This window comes from Camelus bactrianus, chromosome 35, assembly GCF_048773025.1.
Source record: "Camelus bactrianus isolate YW-2024 breed Bactrian camel chromosome 35, ASM4877302v1, whole genome shotgun sequence".
NCBI classification, from domain to species: domain Eukaryota; kingdom Metazoa; phylum Chordata; class Mammalia; order Artiodactyla; family Camelidae; genus Camelus; species Camelus bactrianus.
In genome coordinates this window covers 1,335,021-1,357,981 of record NC_133573.1, presented here as the reverse complement: position 1 = coordinate 1,357,981, position 22,961 = coordinate 1,335,021, and the positions used below count along the sequence as shown (strand labels likewise).

Here is a 22,961-nt window from a genome sequence, read left to right as displayed (position 1 = left end):
TCTTGGCGAATATTTGAAATTTTGCTGCCAAATCTGTTAAACCCACCCCAACAGTCTTTCTGATTTTTAAAATATTTTACTGGAAAGAGCTCTCTGGATACTCATTTCTGTGTGTAATATAAACCAAATGTCAACAATCACATCCATCAACATCTCTTCTAACGATACAGATTTTCGCTTTAAAAAAAAAATTCTTTTGGTTTGGCAGGAGCACTATGGGTCTTCATATAATTCAGTTTCATAAAGTCTTCCAGAGAACAAACAATAAATGTCAACCCATGGCTGCGTTGAAGTAGCATTTCCTTCCAGTGCAGAAAAACCATGAGCTACATATAAAGACCTGGCGCCAACATTGTGAAGTAGGTCTTGCTTTAAATTGTTTTCCCTGAAGGTTACACTGATGAGTCCCTTTGCTTCAATTACAATAAAAGAACGAGTATGGGTAGGTAAAGTGCAGGATTCAAAAACCCTGCAAACGCCAAGCCCTCCTCTGGAGCCGCGGAGGATGGCGGGTTTACACTGAGCCCGGTGGGTGCGGAGCGCGTCAGACGCAGCCCAGAGTTCGACTGAAAGTAATGGCCGGGAAAGTTCAGCCCGAGCAGCGGCTCGGTGCGGGGCCCGGGCGCCGCCGGCCGCGACAGGTGCCCGAGCCGCCCGCCGCCCGCCGCCGGCCCCGCTCTCCGTCCGTCAGCGGCCGCGCCCGGGCTCGCGGGGCGGGCGGCCGGCAGCGGCCCCCGGCGTCCGAGCGCCCCGCGCGGACCCCCCGCGGCCGGGGCTGGGGGCCGAGCGGCCCGGGCGCGGGGCCGGGCGCCGGGGGTTGGCGGGACGCGCGCTCCGTGCCGGCGCCCGGCCCCGAGCCCGCGCCCCCCCCCCCGCGTGCCCGCGCCGCTGCGCGATGCAGTGTGGGGAATGGCTGGGGTTGGCTGAAGAGCGCACAGTGGAGTTTTAATGTCCGCCATGTTGGCCATGGCGTATTGAGGAGAGCGAGCGAGCGAGGAGCGGAGCGGCGCGGCCTCCCACCTCCCGGCTGCTCCGAGCGCCCGGACGGCGGGCTCCGCGCTCCGCCCCTCCAGTCCCCGGCAGCGGCGGGCGAGTGGGGACCGAACCCCCGGTTCTCCATGATCCCGCTGGCCGGGGCCGTTTCCCCAGAGCGGAGAGGTATCTGCTGCGCCTGAGATGAGTAAACTGTCGTTTCGGGCGCGGGCGCTAGACGCCTCGAAGCCGCTGCCGGTTTTCCGCTGTGAGGATCTGCCCGACCTGCACGAATACGCCTCGATAAACCGGGCCGTGCCGCAGATGCCCACCGGAATGGAGAAGGAAGAGGAGTCGGTACGTGTTAACTCCCCTGTCCGACCCGCCGCCAGGCCCGCTCCCTCCGCTGCCCGCGGCGGAGCACAGATCCTCACAAAATGGCCGCCATCTTCTCTCCGCCGCCGACTCCCGGCGCCGGCCGGGCCTGCCCCCGCCGCCCCGGCCGCGGCCCCCGGCCGCCGCGGCCCGGCGGGGCCTCCTCTCGGGCCACCCGCCGACCCCGGCCACTTGGACCCGGGCCCCGCCGAGTTCGGGCGCCCGAAAGGCACAAAGGGGTCACGTGACGAGGCTGCCGGCAGCCATTTTGTGGTCGTAGAGCTTGGGCTGGGCCTTGTGCAGCCGGAGAGGGGAGCGGGCCGGGATGGGAGCGGCGCCGCCGAGGACCCGCCTGCAGGCCTCTCCGCGGGCCGCTGGGTGGCGCTCCGGGGCCGGCTCGGCCTCCGCGCGCCGCCGCCGCCGCCGCTGCCGCCGCCGGCCGGAGCGCAGGTTCCGGGCGCGCGGGGCTCGCTGCGCTGCGGGCGGCGCGAGGCCGGGGGCCGGGGGGCGCGTGCTCGCCTCGGCGCCGGGTCCCGGGGCTCGCGCGTCCCCGCCCCGGCTCTGCGGACGCGGAGGGCGGCGGAGCGCGCTGTCCGGACTGTTTCTTTGGTCCTTGAGGAGACGCTGCAGGTTTGGGGGGCGCACGTGGCTCTTCTGAAGCCTGTAACTTTCTTAATTGCAACCCCCCCGCCCCCCCCCCCCCCCCCCGTAAAACCTGTGTGGCCTGATCGCTGGTTTCTCAACCCAGGGGACGAGAGACCCAGTTTAAGTAGATGTTACAGGTGTACGTTCAGAAGGAGGGCTCTCGCTCCTGCATCCCGAGCTCGGTGAAGTGACCGCCTCCGCAGAAGTCTCACCGTCTTACTGAATTGTGGGGGTTCAGTGTTGACCGCGCGCCGGCGCCTCGCCGCCGCCGTGGCTGCGCCTGTCGCGGAGGTCGGGTCGGACGCCGGGTGACGGAGCCTCCCCCTCGCCCCAGCCCCCGACTCTCGGGAGCCGCGCACCTTGGTTCTCAGGTGCGGCCTGAAACAGGGCGCAGTGATGACAGTTCGAGGAAGTGGAGGAGTCGCTGGATTTGGGCTCCGGTTTTGTGGAAACTTGGACTGTTAAGAAATTTAAATGTAGAAATTATGCTCTGTAATGTTGATTTTTGAAAATAAAGTTCTTTAAACTGTTCGGGTTGTTTAACCTTTCAAAGTCAGAGTGTGACAGATGGATGTCACTTTAGAGAGTGGTGTCCTGACTGTGACTTCGCAGATAGTAAGCCCAGCGGTCAGCGCGCGGCCGGGGGTGTGCGGCCTGGTGCCCGCGGTGACACCGACCCTCCTGATTCCGTTCACCTGTATCGGCTTTAGAGCAGAATGGTGCCACTTGTTTTCAAATAAGTGATTTGTTTTAACAATTAAAGCACTTGTGACTGCAGAATCTTGTCTTTTGGTTTTATTTTTGTTTCTGTTTATAAGTTTTACCGGTAATACTTCAAAGTTGCGGTGTTGATGTTAACACTGCCCTGGAAATTAACTTGTGGCTCTGGTTTTGCAGCCACGGAAGGGGGGAGCCTTGATAAAACAGACACACTACGGGCACTAGAAATTCTGAAGTCTCGCTTCTGTGGACACCTTGGACTGTCCCAAGAGCCCCAGCCTGAAAGCGGAGCTGAGCTCAACTCAAGTATCAGTGCCTATTAAATTTGGCAGATAATTTTTGTTCACTGAAATAAGTTTGATGTTTTATAGTGCAGTGGATGTCGTTTGTTTGTAACATGTAGAGTCCCTGTTTCTGTGGCATTTTTTTCCCCCTTCAGACTACCTTTTCCCATCATTTGTTTAGAGTTTGTTTCACTTCACACCCAACCAAAGCTAAGACCAGTGAAGCGTGGACCTCAGGGGTGGGTGCTGAACTTAACAGAAGGACGTCAGCACCCCCACCTGTGGTTGATCCTGGTGGGATGGGGAGGCCGTGCAGATCACGGTCCTGCAGGGAGCACGTTAACGTTGAAAATGTGTGCTGAGCACAAGTAGAGGGAAATTGAATCCTGAGTTAACCTTAGGAAAACTTGATGATATACTGCTTAGAAAGACGAAAGGTTATGCCTCTGATGCATTGGGTAGGCTCAGGAGTGACCTAGAACCTGAACGGAGTGACTGGTTTAGACGAAGTCTAACTGATGCTCGTGAAGGAGGGGGCAGTTTCGGATAGGACAGTTGAGGACTTCACCTTAAGAAAGTGTTTCATGATCACATGTGTCTGCAGAATTGTCATGTGAACTACCTGGTAATTGTTACCATATTTTGTTTCTGTGGTAAAGGACAGAAATGCCGAATCTAAACACTTAATATATTCTCATTTAACTTATTTTAGCATTATAAGCTGAACACAATGCCCTAATTAATTAGGAATGCCTCTTAATTTTTAAGAAACAACTTAATAGAAATTCCCTCACCCCGCCCCTCAACATGAATTTTACTCAACTTTAGAGCAGTTAATCGTTTTTTCATGATTTAGTAGGATTGAGAAATAACTCCAGGTTTTAATAAATGAAAGGGCTTGACTGTGTAATGCATTGTAACTTGATAAATCAAAAAGTAACAGTTTTTGATTTAAAAGTAAAGACTTTGATTTAATGATTTACAGAGGTAATTTTCAAATCACAGGAAATCAATAGACTATCAGCTTTAAATATGAAATAAATGAGTCCCTTAGGGGTGTAAAAATGGCCAAAAATTTAAGCAAATGGAGGCACAGAGGTTGCACCGTTGTAATTTTTTAACATTTTAATTTTAAGATTGTAATCTTAACTTTAAGGTTAGAAATGTTAAAATACTTAGTGCCTCGGCTTCACCTTTAATTGAAAGGATACTTTTTCCAAGATAGCAGTACTATCAGATGTTTTCATTGAAGTTGATTTATTTTGGTTAAAATTGGAGCTTTACGTTAAGGTATAATTCTCCTTTAGGGATGGTTCTCACTTCAGGAAAGTGGGTTTTCAAGTGATACGTAGCCAAATGGAGCTGCTCGGTTCCTGTCGCAGTTAACTTTTTCATTGGGATGCCAGGGTGTGTGACTCAGTTTATTGTAAGGGGTGGGGCTTACCCTCTCTCCTGTCACTGAGGCTGGTTAGGATTGGATGAGTGATGTAATTAAGATGTTTGTGATGGCACTGCATTGATACTGCCCTGCACAGCCACCTTTGGGACTGTTAGAAGTAGGGTCTAGCCATCACGACCCAATACCTGGTTTTAATAGGGCTCTCTGAACAGACAAAATAGTCTCGTACACCTGTCTTTTCTCTAAAACTATGTCCTTCATTACTGGCCCAGTACCAGTGTCATTAAAAGCAAGTTCATAAAGTAGACAGGTCGGTGTTTTTCACTTTTAATTGGGAAGTTGGAAATATGTACATATCTCTGTTAAAAAATAAGCACTATGCTTTTAAAACTTGATAAAAATCTAGTTTTTCTGTTTTATAAAAATAAGCTTAAATCACTTTCAATGATAAATTTAAAAGTTTGACTTATTTTTTTAAAGAAACCAAGAATTTTTCATTTAAAATTTTGTAAACCAAGATTTTTTTAGTCTTTAACATAGATTCCTGCATTCTGTCCACTGCATTGGAAGTGAAAATAGATACGTGAAATGTCAGTTGTCCTAGAAGCAAAGTTCAATTTTTACAGATAGTTTGACTTAGAGAGGAATTCGGACTATTTGGAGTTTTTCCATTAAGTAGCAAATAGCGTAGTTAAAATCAAAGATAATTGAGAAGCAATAATAAAGTCTAGTTTCAAGTTTCTACCCTACCCAAGGTATCGTTGAGTTTCTAAGCTGGGGATCTGAGAGTTACGTGGAAATGATGCTGGAAGTAGCGAATCCCATGATACGCCTATAAAATTGTGTGATGATGATATTTCTATGGGGAGAAAATTGGTATTTGTCACCAGTCTCTCAAGATTTTGATAATTTTGATAAGAAAGCTCAAGGTTAAGATTTCAAACTGAGTCATTTTGGTTTCATTAGTATGGAAGTTATGACATCGACTTAAGAAAAATTAAAGGCTGTAGGCAATTCAGGAAGACTGAGGAGACTTGAAAACGAGCGTCAGGCACCTGAGGTCTCCATGTTAGCTCTTGTTTCAGCATCCTTTTGGTAGTTAAGATTTTCGGTTAGTACCATTTGAACTTAGACTTCATTTTCTTATAAAACAACCGTGGAAATGAGTGGGCTCGTGTAGCTAGTGGTGTTTTGTGGGTGCTCACGGTCTGTAATGGGATTTGTGCAGAACTGCCTTTCCTTTCTCTTAATAGGGCTTCAGTAAAAGTGCCGTCGAAGTGAGGGTGTCTTCAAGTTGTGAGCCAGGGGCAGTAACCTGTGCTTACAGCTCCATGAGTCTGTGGCTGGGATTAAATATTAGACCAGCCATTCCTAGTATTTTGTCTTCTAAAACAGACAAGGTTTTGGTGTTGTCTGTATTCTGCATTCTGCGACACCGCGGTCTGTGGTGAGGAAACAGACGGGAGATGTGTGTCCACGTGCGTGCGTGACGGCAAGAGCTCTGTTTGTAGATGTGAAGGTGTGGGTTCTGACTGTATGTGTGATTCAGTTTTCCTGAAAAAGTATGGGTACTTGTTATCAGCAGTTGTTTAAAGCGTACTCTTAAACCAGTGGGTAGCATTTTAAAAGGAGCAATAATACTGTGAAGTGATGATGTGGGTTGTGATTCTGTTTCTTGGAAGAAGACGACCCACAAGGAAATGAGAATTTCATATTGTAATTCGGGAATAAGATGAATTGTGAGTCTCTAAGTGCAAAAGCAGTTTGAGATTATGAAATATTTAGGCAGAACTAGATTTTGTGTCCTTTACTTTTAAAGTAAGTTTTGAACTTTTATATGTGTAATTTAAGTATACATACATACATGCAAGTATGTATGTAATGTAAGTGTGATTATATTACAGTAATTTCCCTGTGAGAGTAAATCAATTCATGGGGGAGATCAACAAGAAAACAAGTGATTCAAATGTTTTAAACAACTTGGTAGAACTACTTTCAGTAACTACTTGAAGCTGACTTGTCTTCTTCACGTTGGTAAGTGTGGCAAGTGTTTCTTAATCAAGGTGATTAAAGGCCTCTGATTATAGGTAGTGGTTTCGAGCATTTTCAGTATTTTGGACATAGTGGATACCTAGCTTTACACCTTTAAATATATGAATTGAATTTCATCCACCAGCCCCAATATAGGTGGATGAAAACCAAAAACAAACTTGTAGTCAGGGCACGCAGGTCATTGCCTGGGTTGTGGCTTGGATGAATGGGGGTATAATGGGCCCTTTAAAAGGCGGAGCTTTTCCTCAGTTATTTGTTGTTACCAAGGTTATCTTTTAAAAGTTGGTTGAGTTTCGGATATGCATGGTGACAATTTGCAGAATTTTGCAACAGGTTATTAAATCAAATCATTTTGGTTGAATTTCCTTCAGTATAGCAAGTACTGCCTGAAGAAGTATGATGTAGCCTTAGTAAATTTCAGGGGCAGAGATGACCTGAGGCTTAAAATGTCCTGTGCATAATTTAACACAGGCTCAAATCTTTTTATATATTGGGATGAATTATTTTGATTATCCTGGAATCACAAGTAGCCATTGTATTTCCTCTGAGAAAAACGTACTTTGGTGTTTGTGGCCTTTGACAAGTCGGTGAACCTTACTTGAATGAACTTTAGTGTCTTTTCACCGGCCGTATGAGGGGGCTCTGAGATGTGGGCAAGAGTGCTGTGCACATGAATTTCTTCATTACCAAGTACTAATTGAGGGTTAGAATCACCTCGCTTTTTGTTGCCATTCAAAACTGTTTACATTTATACAACCCCTTGTGTTTAGGACTATCTGGTATAAATGTGTCAGATGTGTTCTCTGTCCTTAAAGAATTGTATGATGTAGTTGTGAAAACTCATGTCTTTAAATGAAGGTGATTATTAGGTGGGAAGAACATCCATCTGGGAGTCCTCAGACCTGAGGCCTTCTCCAGCTTCTGTGTGTTTTCTTGACTGCAAGATGAGGTAGGGCTGTGTTGCTTTCCTGGAGTAATGGTTGTATTATGTCACCAGTGTATTTATATTTAGGTCTGTTTTCATGTGTATTCTGTGTGTTTGTAGAATAATCACGAAGTCTTTAGCTGGTGGCTTCATTTGCATGTTACCGAAGCATAATTTACACAGGAGTGAAAGTGGTCTGGGCGCCTGGGTAGCGGGTTCCAGCTTAGTCTGGGAGGGTTCCCGTTCTGAAGGACTTGAATGTAGATGGGTGTGGTGGTCACAGAACGCTGGGACTCTTATGAGAATGTGAAATTAGAGCCAGAAGTGTGTAGTGATGGTTGCAAATTCGTGCTTTACCTATAAGGTGGTAGAGTCTGAAGGGGAAACAGCATATAAACACGGCTGTTTTGAAGTCTACAGCAAGAATTGAATCATTGTCTTAGTAGCTGAGTGGAAATTTTTGAGATACATTGTACAAAGACTAAGAAAATAGAGATAAATGCGTTTCCATTCATTTTTGTAGCAAATATCCATCGTACCTTCCCAATGAGTAAGGACTGTTGCTGGCGCGCAGGCCGGACCGTGAACAAGCAAACCCCTCCTCGCGGCCGGGGGGGCCTGGCTGTGCTGGGGGGCGGGGCTTGTCTGCCTCCCTGACTGCTGCACTTTCCGCACCCGACAGTGCTGGCACGCAGTCAGTGTTCAGTGTCTGTTTCATTGGATGACTGAATTCTAATGAGGAAACACAGACAAGAAGCAAATAAATAAAAGTTAAAAAGTAACAACTTGTATGTGGCAGTGGAACAGGACAGGACAGAATTTCAGGTGGAAGGAGAAGGGCGGAAATTTCTTTGCATAGTCAGTCGAGGAACATTGGATGTGAAGCTTGAATGGTGGGAGAAGCCAGCCCTGTGAAGACCTGGGTGCGGAGCATCCAAGGCAGAGAGCCCCCAGCTGCAGAGAGGCTGAGGCAGGAGCAGAGAGAAGGCCCGGTGGCTGGAGCGGAGTGGCAGAGGGCCGTGTGGTATGAGCCGAAGGCCTGGAGGAAGTCGGGGGTCTGTATCGGGGGAGGTAATGTCGGCTGTACAAGGAGTGGGTGGCTGTGAGATGAAGTAAGCCTGTAGAGACTTTCAGGCAAGGGACTGACACGATCTGAATTATGTTTTTTTTTTCAAGATTCTTCTCACTACCATGTGGAGAAAGTCATATGGGGCAGGAGTGAGTTGATGGTGCTTTAATCAGGGTGGCAGCAGCAGCGAAGAAGAAAATGGTTGGATTGCAGGTAGGACCAACAGGATGTGGCTGACAGACTTGGATGTACTAGATGGAGACAAAGAATCAAAGATAACCCCTGACTTTTGCCCTGAGCAGCTGGGTGGATGGATGGTTAAGAGGGGGAACCGGAGGAGGGAGGGGTATAAAGGATGGGCTTGTGTGAAGGGCCTCTTGCCCGTTTGTATTTAATTGTGTGTGCAGGAACGTATGCATTAGAGCAGTTTCCACTAGAATGGTGTGAGATTTAGAAGCCATGGGCTGGCACCATAAATTTGAAAGTCTTTGGGATGTAGGTGGTTTTTAAAGCTGTGCCTTGAGGCTCAAGTAGAGGAGGAGCTATTGGAGAAGTAGGAGGCAAATGAGGAGAAAGGTGTCTCCAGAAAGAAGGACAGTGGTTAACTACGTCCACTGAGAATATGAGGAGGGGAAGTGACCGCTTATTCTGATCAGATGCGTGCTGCTGTCCTATTTGCGGTGGGAAGGAAAATGCAGTTGGGAAAGAAGAAATACCGAAAGATAAACAAAGGGTCGTAGCAAGCATAGACGACTCTTTGGAAGAGTTCTGCTACCAAGAGGAGCAGAAGAAAAAGGCCGACAGCTGGAGGGGTTGAGGGGATCTGCACATGATTTCTTCTAAGAATGAGTCACAGAGTTGCCGCAGACGGGCTGGGGGAGCAGAGCTGAGCCGCCATTGCCCCGATCACCACCTAAGAGTTTCCAGGCTACAAGCACAGGTGACTCCTTGAGTTGAAAAGACAGAGAGTTCCGAGTGGGGAGGCGGAAGTGGGTTCAGGGCAAGGTACCAGAGATGCACAGGGATCTGCAGAGCGGTCTCTTGAGTCTTTGGCTGAAAACTGACGTGATGATCTGAGCCTGTCTATGGGGAGGCTTCTGAGACTTGGGGGGAAAGCCGCTGGCAAGAAGTAGGAGAAGCATTTCTGGGAGGTCACGCGAGGCTGGGAGTGTGCTGTGTCCTCACTGGGGTGGAAAGACCCCCTAACACAGAGGGCATCAGATCAGAGCTCTCCGAAGGGTTACTTCCTTGGTAGTGGGGACAGATCAGCTCTAGCCTAAATGAGCCTGGACTCGCCCTAATAAAGACTGAGCATTAGCCTCAGAGGGTGCAGCGCATTCAGGCAGCAGTCCCAGAGTGAAGCCCCCAGACGCTGAAAGAAAGACTCACAGGTCGTGGAATATGAAACTTAGTGTTTGGCATCCAATGAAAAAATTACCCAGGTGTGCTTTTAAGTTTGATTAGATCCCATTTATTTTTGCTTTTATTTCTATTACCCCAGGAGCTGGTTCAAAAAATACATTGCTGTGATGTATGTTCAAGAGTGTTCTGGCAGTGTTTTCCTCTAGGAGTTTTGTAGTGTCTGGTCTTACATTTAGGTCTTTAATCCATTTCGAGTTTATTTTTGTATATGGTGTTAGAAAATGGACAGGTAGCTGTCCAGTTCTCCCAGCACCACTTACTGAAGAGACTGTCTTTTTTCTATCATATATTCTTGCCTCCTTTGTCATAGATTAATTGACTATAAGTGCATGGGTTTATTTCTGGACTTTCTATGCTGTTTCATTGATCTATGTGTTTGTTTTTGTGCCAGTACTGTACTGCTTTGAGTACTGTAGCTTTGCACAGCTAAGGATACCGTCAACAAAATGAAAAGACAACCTACAGAATGGGAGGAAATATTTGCAAATGATGCAGCTGACAAAGGACTAATTTCCAGAACATACAGACAGCTCATACACCTTAATAGCAAGTAACCCAGTCAAAAATTGGGCTGAAGAACTAAATTGACATTTCTCCAAAGAAGGTATCCAGGTAGTCAACAAGGACATGAAAAGATGCTCAACATCACTAATTGTTAGAGAAATGCAGATGAAAACTACAATGAGATATGACCTCACACCAATCGGAATGGCTGTCATTAAAAAGTCTGCAAACGATAAATACTGGAGAGTGTGGAGAAAAGGGAACCCTCCTTCATTGTTGGTGGGAATGCAAATTGGTGCAGCCACTATGGAGAACAGTATGGAGGTTCCTTAAAAAACTGAAAATAGACTTACTGTATGATCCATCAACCCCACTCCTGGGCATATACCTGGAGAAAAATATAATTCAAAAAGATCCATGCACCCCAGTGTTCACAGCAGCACTATTTACAATAGCCAACACATGGAAACAACCCCAGTGTCCATTGACAAATGACTGGGTAAAGATGTGGTATATTTATACAATGGAATACTTCTTAGCCATAAAAAAGAAAAAAATAATGCCATTTGCAACAACGTGGATGGACCTGGAGATCGTCATTCTAAGTGAAGTAAGCCAGAAAGAGAAAGAAAAATGCCATATGATATTGCTTATGTGTGGAATCTTGGGGGGGAAAAAAGGACACAAATGAACTTGTCTACAAAACAGAAACAGACTCACAGACATAAGAGAACAAACTTATGGTTACCAGTAGGTAAAGGGGGTGGGAAGGGATAAATTGGGAATTCAAAAGTTGCACCTCTTGGGGGAGGGATGGAAATGTCAGCTCTCCTGATTGTGTCTGTGGTGATTTCACAGGTGTGTCCATCTATCACAATGCATCAAACTGTACATCTGAAACACGTGTAGTTTACTGTACAGGAACCAGACCACCATAAAGGCGTTTTAAAAAAATTACCAGGTGTGCAAAGAAGCTTTAAAATCTAACCAGTAACTGAGGAAAAGTTAAAACAGAAAGACACACAGAAATAACCCAGGTAATGTAGAATTAGTAGACAGAAATGTTAAAGTAGCTGTTATAAATAAATAAGAGTTACTAGAACTAGTGTAATAATTTGAATGATGTCATTAAACAGAATAAAATCATCCTATTTCCTATTCTGCTCAAGGACTTTGTTCCTAAAGCTGTTTTGTCTTTTCCTGGATCAGTTTCATCAAGGGCTTGGTCACTGATAAAAGCAGAAACACATTTTCCTTTTTAAAAGAAAGGGCGGCTATGGTCTGATGGGTTGACAGAGGCGGCAGTGGGAGGATGGGTCATTTGTCATGATTCTATTTTCTCTGTGAAGTAGGAGCTATTTTCTCTGTGAAGTAGGAGGTGAGGTCATTACCTGAGACTGGGAGGGCCTCAGACAGAGGTGTGTGGGAACCTGACTTACTGGAGAATGCAGTGGGATTCATGGACTGGCTGGGGCTTGGTATTGGTGACTTTTTTTTTGTTTTTTAATGTTTTTTTATTGATTTATAATCATTTTACAATGTATCAAATTCCAGTGTAGAGCACAGTTTTTCAGTTATACATGAACATATATATATTCATTGTCACACTTTTTTCTCTGTGAGCTACCACAAGATCTTGTATCTGTTTCCTTGTGCTACACAGTATAATCTTGTTTATCTTGGTGACCATTTAAAATTAGAACAGCCTGCTCACTTGGGCAGTGGAGTGCAAGCATTCAGCTCGAGTTTAAGAATAAAGTAGGTCTATAATGACATGTTTCTAGGGTTGAGGTTTGCCTGGCAAGGACCAAGGAGGAAGAGAGGGATGAGGGTCAACTCACCATGTTTGTGAGGTAGAGCATCGGGACACACTGCGGGTCTAGACACCCGGGAAGAAGACAGCAGGGCGCTGGTGAGGAGTGGGGCGCGGGCGCGGCTTGCTGGAGGAGGTTTGTGAGAAGGGAGACTAAGTCGCAAGGGTGGTGGTTAAAGAGGGAGATGCTTGGATTGAGGTTTCAGAGGTGACACAGTTACTGGTGATGTCTGGGTGCAGGGGTGGGGGCCGACGTGGGTGAGAAGGTGGTGGTGGTAGATGCGTCTGCCGCGTGGGTGTCATCACTCAGGGTGATGCCGGAGGAGCAGGGCGGTTGGGAAGGAGGCCGGGAACTCCGTGACTGACCGATAGAATGGATGTGGCGGCTCCGAGGAGGGAGAGGGACAGTATGAATATCTGAGGGGTGACAACTTCTGACAGACAGCAGAGAGGAAATGGTACGGGACCAGCAGCCAGAGGCAGGGAGGACACTTTGCTGTCCGAGTGTGTGGGACGTGGGAAAATAAACAGCTGCTCTTGGAAGGGCTGAGGGAGGACTGATGTTGGGAGCTCTGCCAGGCTCCGAATAGGGCAGGAAGATGAGGGCGCACTGAAGGAAGCTGCCACTGTAGAGAGGAGTGGTGTTGAGACTGGAGGATAGTGGAAGAGTGGGGAGGGGTGGAAAATGGGGTCATATCTGGGGTGTTAGATCAGAATGGTGATAAACGCTAGCCAGGGTGATGCTGGGTGGTGCCGTCAGGTCTTGACCTCTTGTTGGTAAAGGAGCTGAAGAATCACGGGATTCATCCAGCCAGCCACAGATGCACAGATAGTTCAACAAGTGTCCTGCTAGAGATTCTGGATGCTCGGGACCCTTCCTGCGGCTAGAGATGGTGGGATAGGCTAGAGGGAGGGCCACCCCACGGGGTAGAGCCTGGTGGCTCGAGGTGAACTCGCAGGCACGCCTGTCACTCCTGCTGCGCGGCTGTGTGAGAATCTTTCCGAGAAGGGCTTTGCACAGCACCCTGTTTCAGGACCCAGAAGTGGGGCCTTTAGGGTGGGGCATCTGACAGCTGCCCTCCTGTGCAGTGCTTCTCTCTCCCTCAGGACATTCTGGGAGATTGTCAGGGTGCTTTTTGATTGTGACAGGTCAGGGGAGGAGCCGTTGGGGCCAGGGGCGGTGTAAGTTGCACCGTGCGGAAGGTAGTCCTGCAAAACAGAGAATTGCCCGTTTGACTTTTTAACTGTCTCACAGGATGTGCCAGCTGGTGAAATTTCCATGTATAAATTAAGAGTCTAGAATCTGATTCTGTTTCACAAATTTTGTATAGTTTTGATGTTATATCTTCCAGGACTGCAACTAGTATATAAAATAAGGGGATGTTCTTCTTGTGCAGGAACTGTTACCATTTTGCAAGTAACTGCATCAACGCCGTCAGTGGCATTTGAGTCAACAGTAGCACAGATCTGCAAAAGAGTCTGCTTTTTAGCTCTTACATTCACGATTCTGTGTAGACACATAAGCCTCATTTTGTCTTCCTCGGTATATAACCCCAGTTATTTACATGCTGAAATACGTAACATTTTATTATAAATTGCTTTAATTTCTCTTTTGTTTTGCAATTAGATCCTTGGGTTGATTTTTTGAAAAACTTAAGTAGAATAGTGGTGTAATTTGAAAAGAGGGTGCATTGGGTCTGATGGGGTTGAAAACAGCTGGGTTCAAAACACAAGCTGTGGAGTGAGGTCACAGCTAAGGTGCTCTTACAGTCGCGCTGCATCCCTACGTGTGGCGTGAGAACGGAGCAACCTGGGAAAAGCATACAGCTTCCGTATATGGTAAGTGCTCAGATCTTTTCTCCTTGTTATTTTGGTTTAATTTTTGTCCTTGAAGGATGGAAATGTGTTTTTTAGGTAGGATTTTAAAATTTCAACTGATTTCCATTGCAGCCAATGGTTTTTGTTACGGAGTGTTTTGACAGTGAGTGGATACTGATTTTTGTACAGAATATCTAGTTGTACTTATGATGGAATGTGGCGTAACAGGCAGAGTACCAAGAAACCATGGCCTGAAGTCGGTCGTGTCGAGGGTGTCAACCCACACGGATTATCTTCTCAACTTAAATACATGCTTGGTTTCCCAGCCTCTGGTGTATAAAATGCTTCTTGAAGAACTTGTCAGCTGGAAAAAAAAAGTTTTCTGTACTTTTTGACAGGTTCTGTGAGTTTTGGTGACTTGCAGTTCTTGAGGCCCCTCCTCCACACACGCCTGTGCGTTTGGATCTCAGGGTTTCTGACGCAAGGTTGGGGCGCCCTCTAATTGTGACAGGCTTGTCGTTACTTTTTAGCTGGCCTCCCGACTCTCGCTTTCTAGTTTACAGCCCCTCAAAGTCATCAGGGTGATGTTTTAAAAATACGAGTCTGGTGGCTATTTTGCTGTCTAAAACTGTGAGAGTGCTCCTTTCGCAGATAGAACAACGTGCAGAAACCTTTCAGTAGCATTTACTGGGCCCTGTGCACTCTGGCCTCTGTCTTTTCCCTTCCCCTCCGTAAGCTCTGCATTAATTGTTTTTTCTGCGTAACAGATTACTCCCAAACTTAACAGCTTAAAACAACAGACACTTAGTATCGCACACCATTTCTGAGGGTTAGGGATCTTAGGAGCGGTTTATCTGGGTGATACTGGCTCAGGGTCTTTCACAGAGTCCCAGTAACGCCATTGGTTAGGGCTTCAGTGGGCTTCCCCCAGAGGGGGTGACCGCACAGAGAGAGTGCACAGTCTTCTGTGACTTAATTTCTGGAAATTACCATCACTTCTGTCATATGCTGCTGCTGACACAAACCAGCCCTGGGCAAGGGCTGCACAAATCTGTGCGCCTGGAAATGCGGGTCGTTGGAGGCCGGTCGCCACAGCTGACCGCAGGCAGGATGTTCTCACTGGCGCCTGAAGCCCCCCGAAGGCTCCTCTCATGGTGGCGTGAGGGTTCCATCCACACGGGGTTCAGGTACAGCTGAGGCTTCTCACGTGTAGTTCCTTAAGTGCAGCCTCTCACGTACGAATCCCTCTCCACCATGAGGCCACAGAGAGGCATCTGCTCCCCGGCCAGTACGCAGTATTGGGCCAGGCCTGGAGTAACCACCATGAAGCGTTCCTATTCAAAGGAAGACAGAGGGTGGGGTGGGAGGCAGAGGCCGTCCCTGGTCCTTAGCGTTTCTGGAATCCAGTCAGGCAGATGATGGTGACTCCTTGGTTGAACGTCAGTCCCTGGGCCCAGGTCACCCCAGCTGTCAGCTTTGCCCATTGGGCATTTAGGTCACCCTTCCTTTTTCATGAAGGTAGAACATGTTTGCTTCTGGGTTTTCTTAACTTGCTCCCTGCCAAAATTTAGGCCTCTGAAGTCCTCTTTTCATTTTGTACTGTCTTGTCTCCATCAGTTCAAGGTAGTATTTCTAAATATATAATTCTTTTAAAAACTTTGTGGGTCTTCTGTGAATTCTATTGGAGTCTGTTCCATTAGCTGAGAGCCACTCCCATGAGCATCTTGGAGGTAAGCCTTTTACTAGCTTGAGCGTCTGCCTAGAGACCATACCCGTCAGCTTCCTGACAGCCTTACTGTTTGATTGAGAGAATCTTTGAAGCACGTGGTTCTGTTTGGCCTTTTGTCTGACTGAAGAGTACTCTGAGGCGTCATCTTTGATCTTTCTGAGGTCTTAACAAAAGGTTTTGCAGTCACTCGGCTTAGTTTTTAGGCCCTGTTTATTCTCTCAGTGTCCTGGATTTGACCTTGGCTCAGAATCCATTTCTGAATGTTAGCACCATTTGCAGTCTGGCGAGACTGCAAATTGTCAAAACCATCGAGTCCTGGCTTCTTTCGAATGGTTCTTCATTTAGTTTATTTCTTTTCATTTTTTACCATATATAGCAGAATAACAAGGTGGCACTTTCTGCTCTCTGGTTGAAAATCTCCTTAGCTAGTTCTCCAGTTATTAGGTAAATTTTCTGCTTTGCACATAACAGAGGTGACGGTGTTACTAAACTTTCTGCTTCCTAACCCTTCCTCTAGTTTCCAGTGGACATAGCCCTCACTTCTCTGCCCTCACCTCTCTCATGAAACACCATGAGACTTTTATTAACAGCTTCTTCATTAATACTGTCCTCCAAGACCGTGGTCTGGTGTCGAAGCCATTCCAACAATTTAGGTTTCTTTTATGCATTGAGGACTCTTGGTACCAGTGTCTGTTATCTGTTGCTGCATAACTGATCCCAGTAAACACGGGTGGTTCTGGTTCAGGGTCTGCAGAAAGCAGGGCAGTGTTGGAGTCATCACATGGCCTCTCTGTGACTAATTGTGTGTCCTCACAACCTGACACCTGGCTCCCCCAGAGCAAATGATCCAAGAAAAAGTGCGTGGAAGTGAGTGAGAGTGCTTAAGACGGAAGCTGCCATCTTCCATAACCTTGTCCTGGAAGGGCTGGCCGCCCCTTGTACCGTGTGCTGTTGGTCACACGGGCCAGCACTGGCACAACGGGGGAGAGCCTGCCCCAGGGGGCGGATCCAAGGGGTCGGGCCCCTGGGGGGCCGCCTGGAGTCTGCTCCGTAAGCTGAACCCTGTGCCGGACCTAATGTGCTCTGGGTTCCTCTCGTCTGCCTTTGCTTACATCGCCCCTCTGGGTGTCTTTCCTTCCCCGAGCTCGACCAACGTCTGTGAAGCCCTCCTTGACTTACCCTTTCCAAGGGATATTACTTGGAGTTTTGGAAAACATTCATTTATATGATTGTTTCTTTCACTGTACTTCAAAGCCCATTGAAAGCAGAAACAGTGTTGTATCTTAAAAACTTAATATTGTTCTGGTGTAAATGTTTCTTCAATGTTTAAACATTATGGAAAAATCTAGGTACTTTATGATTATTTGTATTCTACAGTGGTGGTCAGGGACCTGTTTTCACTGCCTTCGGACTTTTGGAGTGAGGCTAGTCAGTAGGGTTTAGGCTGTGGTCCTGCGTGTTTTTCCTCTAAGATTGGGGATGACGTGAGACATTCCAATAATCCAAAATGTTAAGCCAGAGAAAGTGTCATAACCTTTCCCTAAACTGCTGAAAGTGCTTATTTTATATTGTGTTGTTTTATCAAATATTTGTCAACTTACACTTACAAAGTATAATGGTAAATATTATGGGTCCACAGATGTATCTTTTCCTTTAAGGAGCTTATAGTTCACATTGTAAATAAACCATAATCTGAGGCAGTCTTTCCAGTCCCTGTTGTAAAGATCAGAAACACCTACTTTTACATTGAGTAGCTTGTACATTGTCACTCAGAGTCTAATAAAACCATGTCAGCCAACTTCTCACATTGAGTTTCTGAAAAGTCATCTCTTTTCTTCCCCCCATTTGAAGGTAAAATCATGCAAAATCAAAATCAATTATTTCACTTTAAAGCTTTTACATTAAAATTCTCTCTGATCTGAAAATGTCTTGGAAACCAAGATTTTGGTTGCAGTGATCTTTTTATTACCTTCTTTGAAGTTTCTTTTTCATCTGTCACAGTAGCATCTTGACACTGTATGTGAAAATTCTGTATGAATGTTTTTCCCGTGAATTCTTCCTCTGTAATACAATTCTAGTAAAATAAAAGCAGTCTTTTTGTTCTTTATACCAGGGAAATATCTCAGAATCAATTCCATAAAAATACACTCTTTGATTCCTTTGTCTTGGTTTTTCTATACACCATTTAAAAACATTTGTTGAGTTCTGTTTATCTTTTCTGAACTTTTACACTGTGATTTTGTAGAATACGCTTCAGAAATTCTTACCTTTTTGTAGTGATGAAACAGTTTTGTTGATTATGGACAGAATACAGAAATGCTTGTGATAGGATTAACATTTTTTCTGGTCTTTCTATTTTTAGGACTGGGCTTTTTCCATGTAAAACTTTTCAGTTGAACCTTAATTCTTACTCATATCTGAAATTCTTGCTTTTCAAGGATGCCTTATACTTTGTATCACTAGCAAGAAAACAATTTAAAACTAATGTCTCTTTACTTCTGGGCCCATCCATTTTAAATCCTTTCTGGAATAAATCTTAAGTTTGAATTAAAAATCTGATTTCTAAGATTCCAGCCTACGAGTTTTCACTAATCACCCTGCCTAATCACTTGGGAAGAGATGGAATATGAGTGTTGCTGGGCCTGAAGGAGAGGCATCATTGTGACACAGATGTTACGCTGTCCTTTGAGTGTAATGTATTCAGGTTTGCTGTGAATCACAGTGGAGAAAGTGGAGAACCAGGGTGAGAGTTCCCATAGGCTGGCAAGAGTTGAAAATGCCCTGAATACAAATTCCAGTTTGCAGCGTAGTGATGTTTAATTTCCTGATGAGTTCAGACGTGATCGTCTTCATTGCCACCTCCCTAATTCAGGGCGCTGCCTTCTCTTGCCTGGATTTCAGTGCCTTCCTAACAGATCTTCCCAAGACTGCAACTGCTGCCTTTCTTGGTATTCTCAACACAGCCGGTGGTCCTTTGAAAACTGAAACCATTGTGTCGCTTCCTGCTAACGACCTGTACAGGGTTCCTGTTGCTTTTCAAGTGGCTTATATAGGAGGCCTCATGGAATCTGGCCCTGCCTGCTTTCTGTTCCTCCAAAGCCTTCGGGCTCCCTCCAGCCACAGGGTCCTCTCTCCTTTACTCCTGGTACTGAACCGTGACTCCTCTGTGGGTTGGTCTGGGAGTCTCCCACTGATCCCGGGGCCACGTCGTTAGATGCCTGCCCGCTGGGGTAGGTCTGTTGCGTGCTCCCACAGTAGCTCATCTGTCTGGCAGTTACTGTTGTGAACTTCCATTCCACTTGTGTAGTCACCTGATGAGTCTTCACATGGCCGAGCTCCAGGCAGCTTTGGCTTCGGAGCTTCGTGCCTCCATTACTTGTTGAATGACTGAGTTGGCCTACTGCTAATTTATTCATATGTTTTTAGCTCATTCTGTCCCAGAGCTGTGTTTAGAGATTAGGAACATAACTCTCTTTGTAATTTAGAATTACATGAGGATAACGATTCCTCCATCAGATTCTCCCTCTGTGTGATTACTGTGTGAGCAGAAACATCACCTAACCATAGACCTCGTGTTTATCGTCTGTGGAAGGAATCTGATCTATACACTTGCCTCTGACTCAGTTGTTCAGTGGTGTTACTGGGCAAGGCCGTAATGTCAACATACAGTCCTGAAATCTTGTGGCTTTATAACAGAAACGGACTTCTAACACGACTTTATCCCCTGGGTGGATTCGGGGGCTCTGTTCTACATGACCTCACTCCAGGGTCCAACCAACAGGAGCCTCCATCCTGCACACTGCTGGATGAGGAAAGCGCTCTGGGAGAGCTCGTGTCTTGTGCCAGTTACTCAGATGCTCTGGCCGGAAGCCAGGCAGGAGGTTCTGTATCATCTCAACTCACAACTAATTGGCCAGAACAAGTTGCATGGCTCCACCTAAACATCTGGTTGACCAGGAGATACAATCCTACCATAAGACCAGAAGGCGAAGAACAAAAATTCTGGGCAAAGAACAGTAATGACAGGTCAGCCCTTCTGGTCACCCAAAGACGTGGCTCACTCGCCTTCCCACAGACAGAATGTACTCATCTCCCCGTGGTCCCTGCTGGACAGCACAAGCCTGAGGTATTGGGATTTCCAGGTGATACACGTAGCTCTCTGCCTCAGGTTTGGGTGTGCCTCCTCTTGTGATCTGGAGATCCGTGGATGAAAGTATCTGCACCCTCCTACCCACACATACCCCGGCATACGTCGGAACACGCTGGAGGCGTGGTGACCACAGTCAGCGCTCCCTTTTGGGGTTGGAAACCCAGCAGCCGCGAATCCACAGCAACTCAAAAGTCCCACCGGGCCGGCTTTATAAGGTCCCCTCCCCCTGGATGTGGGGAATATTCTTGTTTAGGTGCCGAGTGCACACTCCTGGAGGGGCTGTGTTCCGTGTGTCTGGCACTGACAGCTCAGAGACTCCTCCTTTCCATCACCTCCCTCGCCTCATCTGAAGTGCGCTTTGGACAGTAAGCCCTTTGAGGGCCAGGCGTGTCACAGCCTGCTTCCTGCCTGCAGGAGGCGGGAGACCTGTGCACTTTTACGTCAACCTGATTTCAGTCTGGGCTCTTGCTTTCTGTCTGTCTGTTGGCAGCACAACTCGAGGCCTCTAATGTGTTTCTGTGTAGCTCGGTGTGCGAGATTGCCTGCACTCTGCTCTTTGCCCGGCTGGCTGGCTGTCTCCTGGACGCCTATACCCGCAGCCTGTTCGCTCTTGCTGGAAGAGCTGCACCCTAGTGTCTCTGTCTCTGCTTCCTCTGAGCATTTTGTTCAACTGAAAGCATTTGCTGGGTGTTCAGTTTTATGTGGGTCTCTGCTCTGAGACTAATCCATTCAGATGTTCTAACTGTGGGTATCATGGTCATACCTTGGTTTGAACCTTACCCCCTGCTTTTGTTAGTTAGAGGCCTTCTTGATTTTTTAATTTATGGTTTAAGTTGAGAAGCACTCTTCAAACACTGCACAGCTTCAGATTTTTGAACTCTTTTCCTTCATTCCTGCTTACAGACTGGTCAGTTTTAAAAATTTGTTTCTTTAACACCAAGCACAGCGCAACCAGCACAGCATTTTAACGTCCAGGTGCTTAGTCTCGTCTCCTGGGGCTTCAAGTTCATGATCTACTTTCCAAGCCACTGTAACTGACTTTCACCAGATACTTCGTGCTGCCTCATATGGATTGTCAGCCTTGCAGCCTCTGGGAAGTCTCCCTGCTGCCTGACCCCCAGGCTAATGGCAGATACTTTAGTCTTTGTGTGACAACAGTCCCCCACTCCTGGGACCACTTTATGTCAGCCAGGATAACTGGGTTATGATGTGTGATTGCAAACAACCTCAGAAGTTTAGTTCTTGTTTATGTCACATTTTATCATGGGTCAGCTGGGAAACCAGGCTGATGCAGCAGACGGCTCAGACGTGGTGACAGGTTACGACCTCTACCAGCAGTTAAATACGCTGGCCCAGAAGTAACAGAAGTCACTTTGGCTCACAACTCATTGGCCAGACTTAGTCACCTGGCCTCGGCAACTGCAGGAAGGCCGAGAAGCACCGTCCTACTGTGTTCCTGGGAGGCAGCCAGGAACGGTTTGATGAGCAAAACTAAAGACTGTCTGTTCCACTTTCAGTGTTCATCTCTGTGTACTGAGGGGGAGGGCGAGGGAAAGAGGATGTTCACTGTAGATTACATTCTACAACTCCTTGCATTTTGGGCAGTGTTTAGAAGATGTTTGTGAAGACAGATCAGAAGTGTACGTTCAGTAGAGCATACTTTATCTCTTCTGAGCTTAAGGTCTAATCTGTCTTTCACTCTATTAAAGAGTCAGTTTTGCATTCTGACCATGGTTTGGTCAGATTAGAATACAAGTATCTCACTTGAAGGCGTATTTTGGTTGTCACGATCAGATCGAAATAAACAAATTCCTAATTAAGTTCGGGGTCCTCTGCTGCTGTTTATCACTGGCAAGTTCTTTGCCTTTATAGTGTTTAAAAAAAAAAAAAAAAGAGCTAACTTGCGGTGTCTGCCACAGTTTGCTTCTTTGCAATGAGATCGGGAAAGCACGCTGCTTGTTCTTGTGTAGGTGTGGGAGAACCAGCCTTGCGTTCTGACCAAGCTTAATATAACTCTGGAGGTGATACAGACTTTTAACACAGTTTAGTTAATATTTTTGTAGGAAATTTGTCTTAAGTATTATTATCTGGAAGCTTTAGTTATTTCTGCTATGAAATAAGAGAATTTGTGATGTTTATATGAGCACTAAAACCTTTTGCAAGAAAATATAGTTTCCTTTCTCTTATGGCTATAAATACTAACTAAAGAGATAATAATTTAATGTATTAGGATTAGACCTGAAACTGCTAAAGTATATTCAACGTTTGCAACCATTTACCCTTCCTCCTCGAATAAAAGTTGTTATGCATTTTTCTTACATTTCCATAGGAAAAAGGAAACCAGATTTGTTTCACATAACATTAAAAGTTTTAAAATGTTCCAGTGAGTTAGCTCATACCAACTGTGGATGAAGTGTGTAGCATAGGTAGTCTTTGAAATGAGTAACTGCCATTGATTTAACTTGATCAGGAAAGCTCTAAGAACAAGGCTTCCTCATAGACTGCAATGCACTTTTTTCTTTTGTTTTGTATTTTGAAGTATGTAGCGAGATCTCATTCTTTCATAAAAGCTGCAGAAGTGGCTGGAGTGTGATGGTCACTGGAGTACGATACCTGAATTTGTTATATAAAGTCCTTAAGTTCCGCAGTGAAGTTGATTAACTTCAGAGGTGAGAGTTGTTAACAGGGTGCCAGTAAAAACTAATTGGAGATTTAAAATGCCTTTTTGTAGGATTAATGGGAGAAAGGATTTCTTTTAAGAAAACACAAGATAAGTTTGGAATTAGTCTTCTTACTAATTTATTGACTCATGTATATAGCGACAGTAAAATAATCTTCATAAACAATTTAAATTACTTATTATAATTTGCCTGTTACAATAATAACACCCCGAGACTTTGTGGACGTAACTTCACTTAATCCTCAGTCCAGCCTAATGAGTCAGGTAGTGTGTTCTGCCCTTTGCTGGTAGGAAAAGGCTACACTGGTTTCACTATAGTTCGAAGCGCTCGTAAGTGTGTGCTGGGTGCTGGTCTGACAGGTGCACCCACATTCCTCACTTCATCTTATCCTCGTAGTGACTGT

The 22,961-nt window shown here is 46.1% G+C and overlaps 1 protein-coding gene across 8 annotated transcripts in view; it reads left to right on the top strand.

Moving 5' to 3' along the window:
* The window catches only part of EPC1 (enhancer of polycomb homolog 1), an 89,607-nt gene that overhangs the window by 25,040 nt on the left and 41,606 nt on the right, over window positions 1-22,961 (top strand). For 2 of the 8 annotated variants that reach the window (XR_012504256.1, XR_012504255.1), the window contains exon 1: window positions 886-1,329. The exons of 2 other annotated variants lie outside the window; for them this stretch is intronic. Coding sequence is in view for 4 of the 6 variants with exons in the window: in XM_074358235.1 (XP_074214336.1) it covers window positions 1,177-1,329 (153 nt within the window). In the remaining 2 variants the exon portion in view is untranslated. Of the gene's footprint in view, window positions 1-885; window positions 1,330-8,548; window positions 8,655-22,961 lie in introns of those variants that run through there. 4 more of the 8 variants (XM_074358236.1, XM_074358237.1, XM_074358235.1 and 1 more) reach the window with 4 other exon arrangements.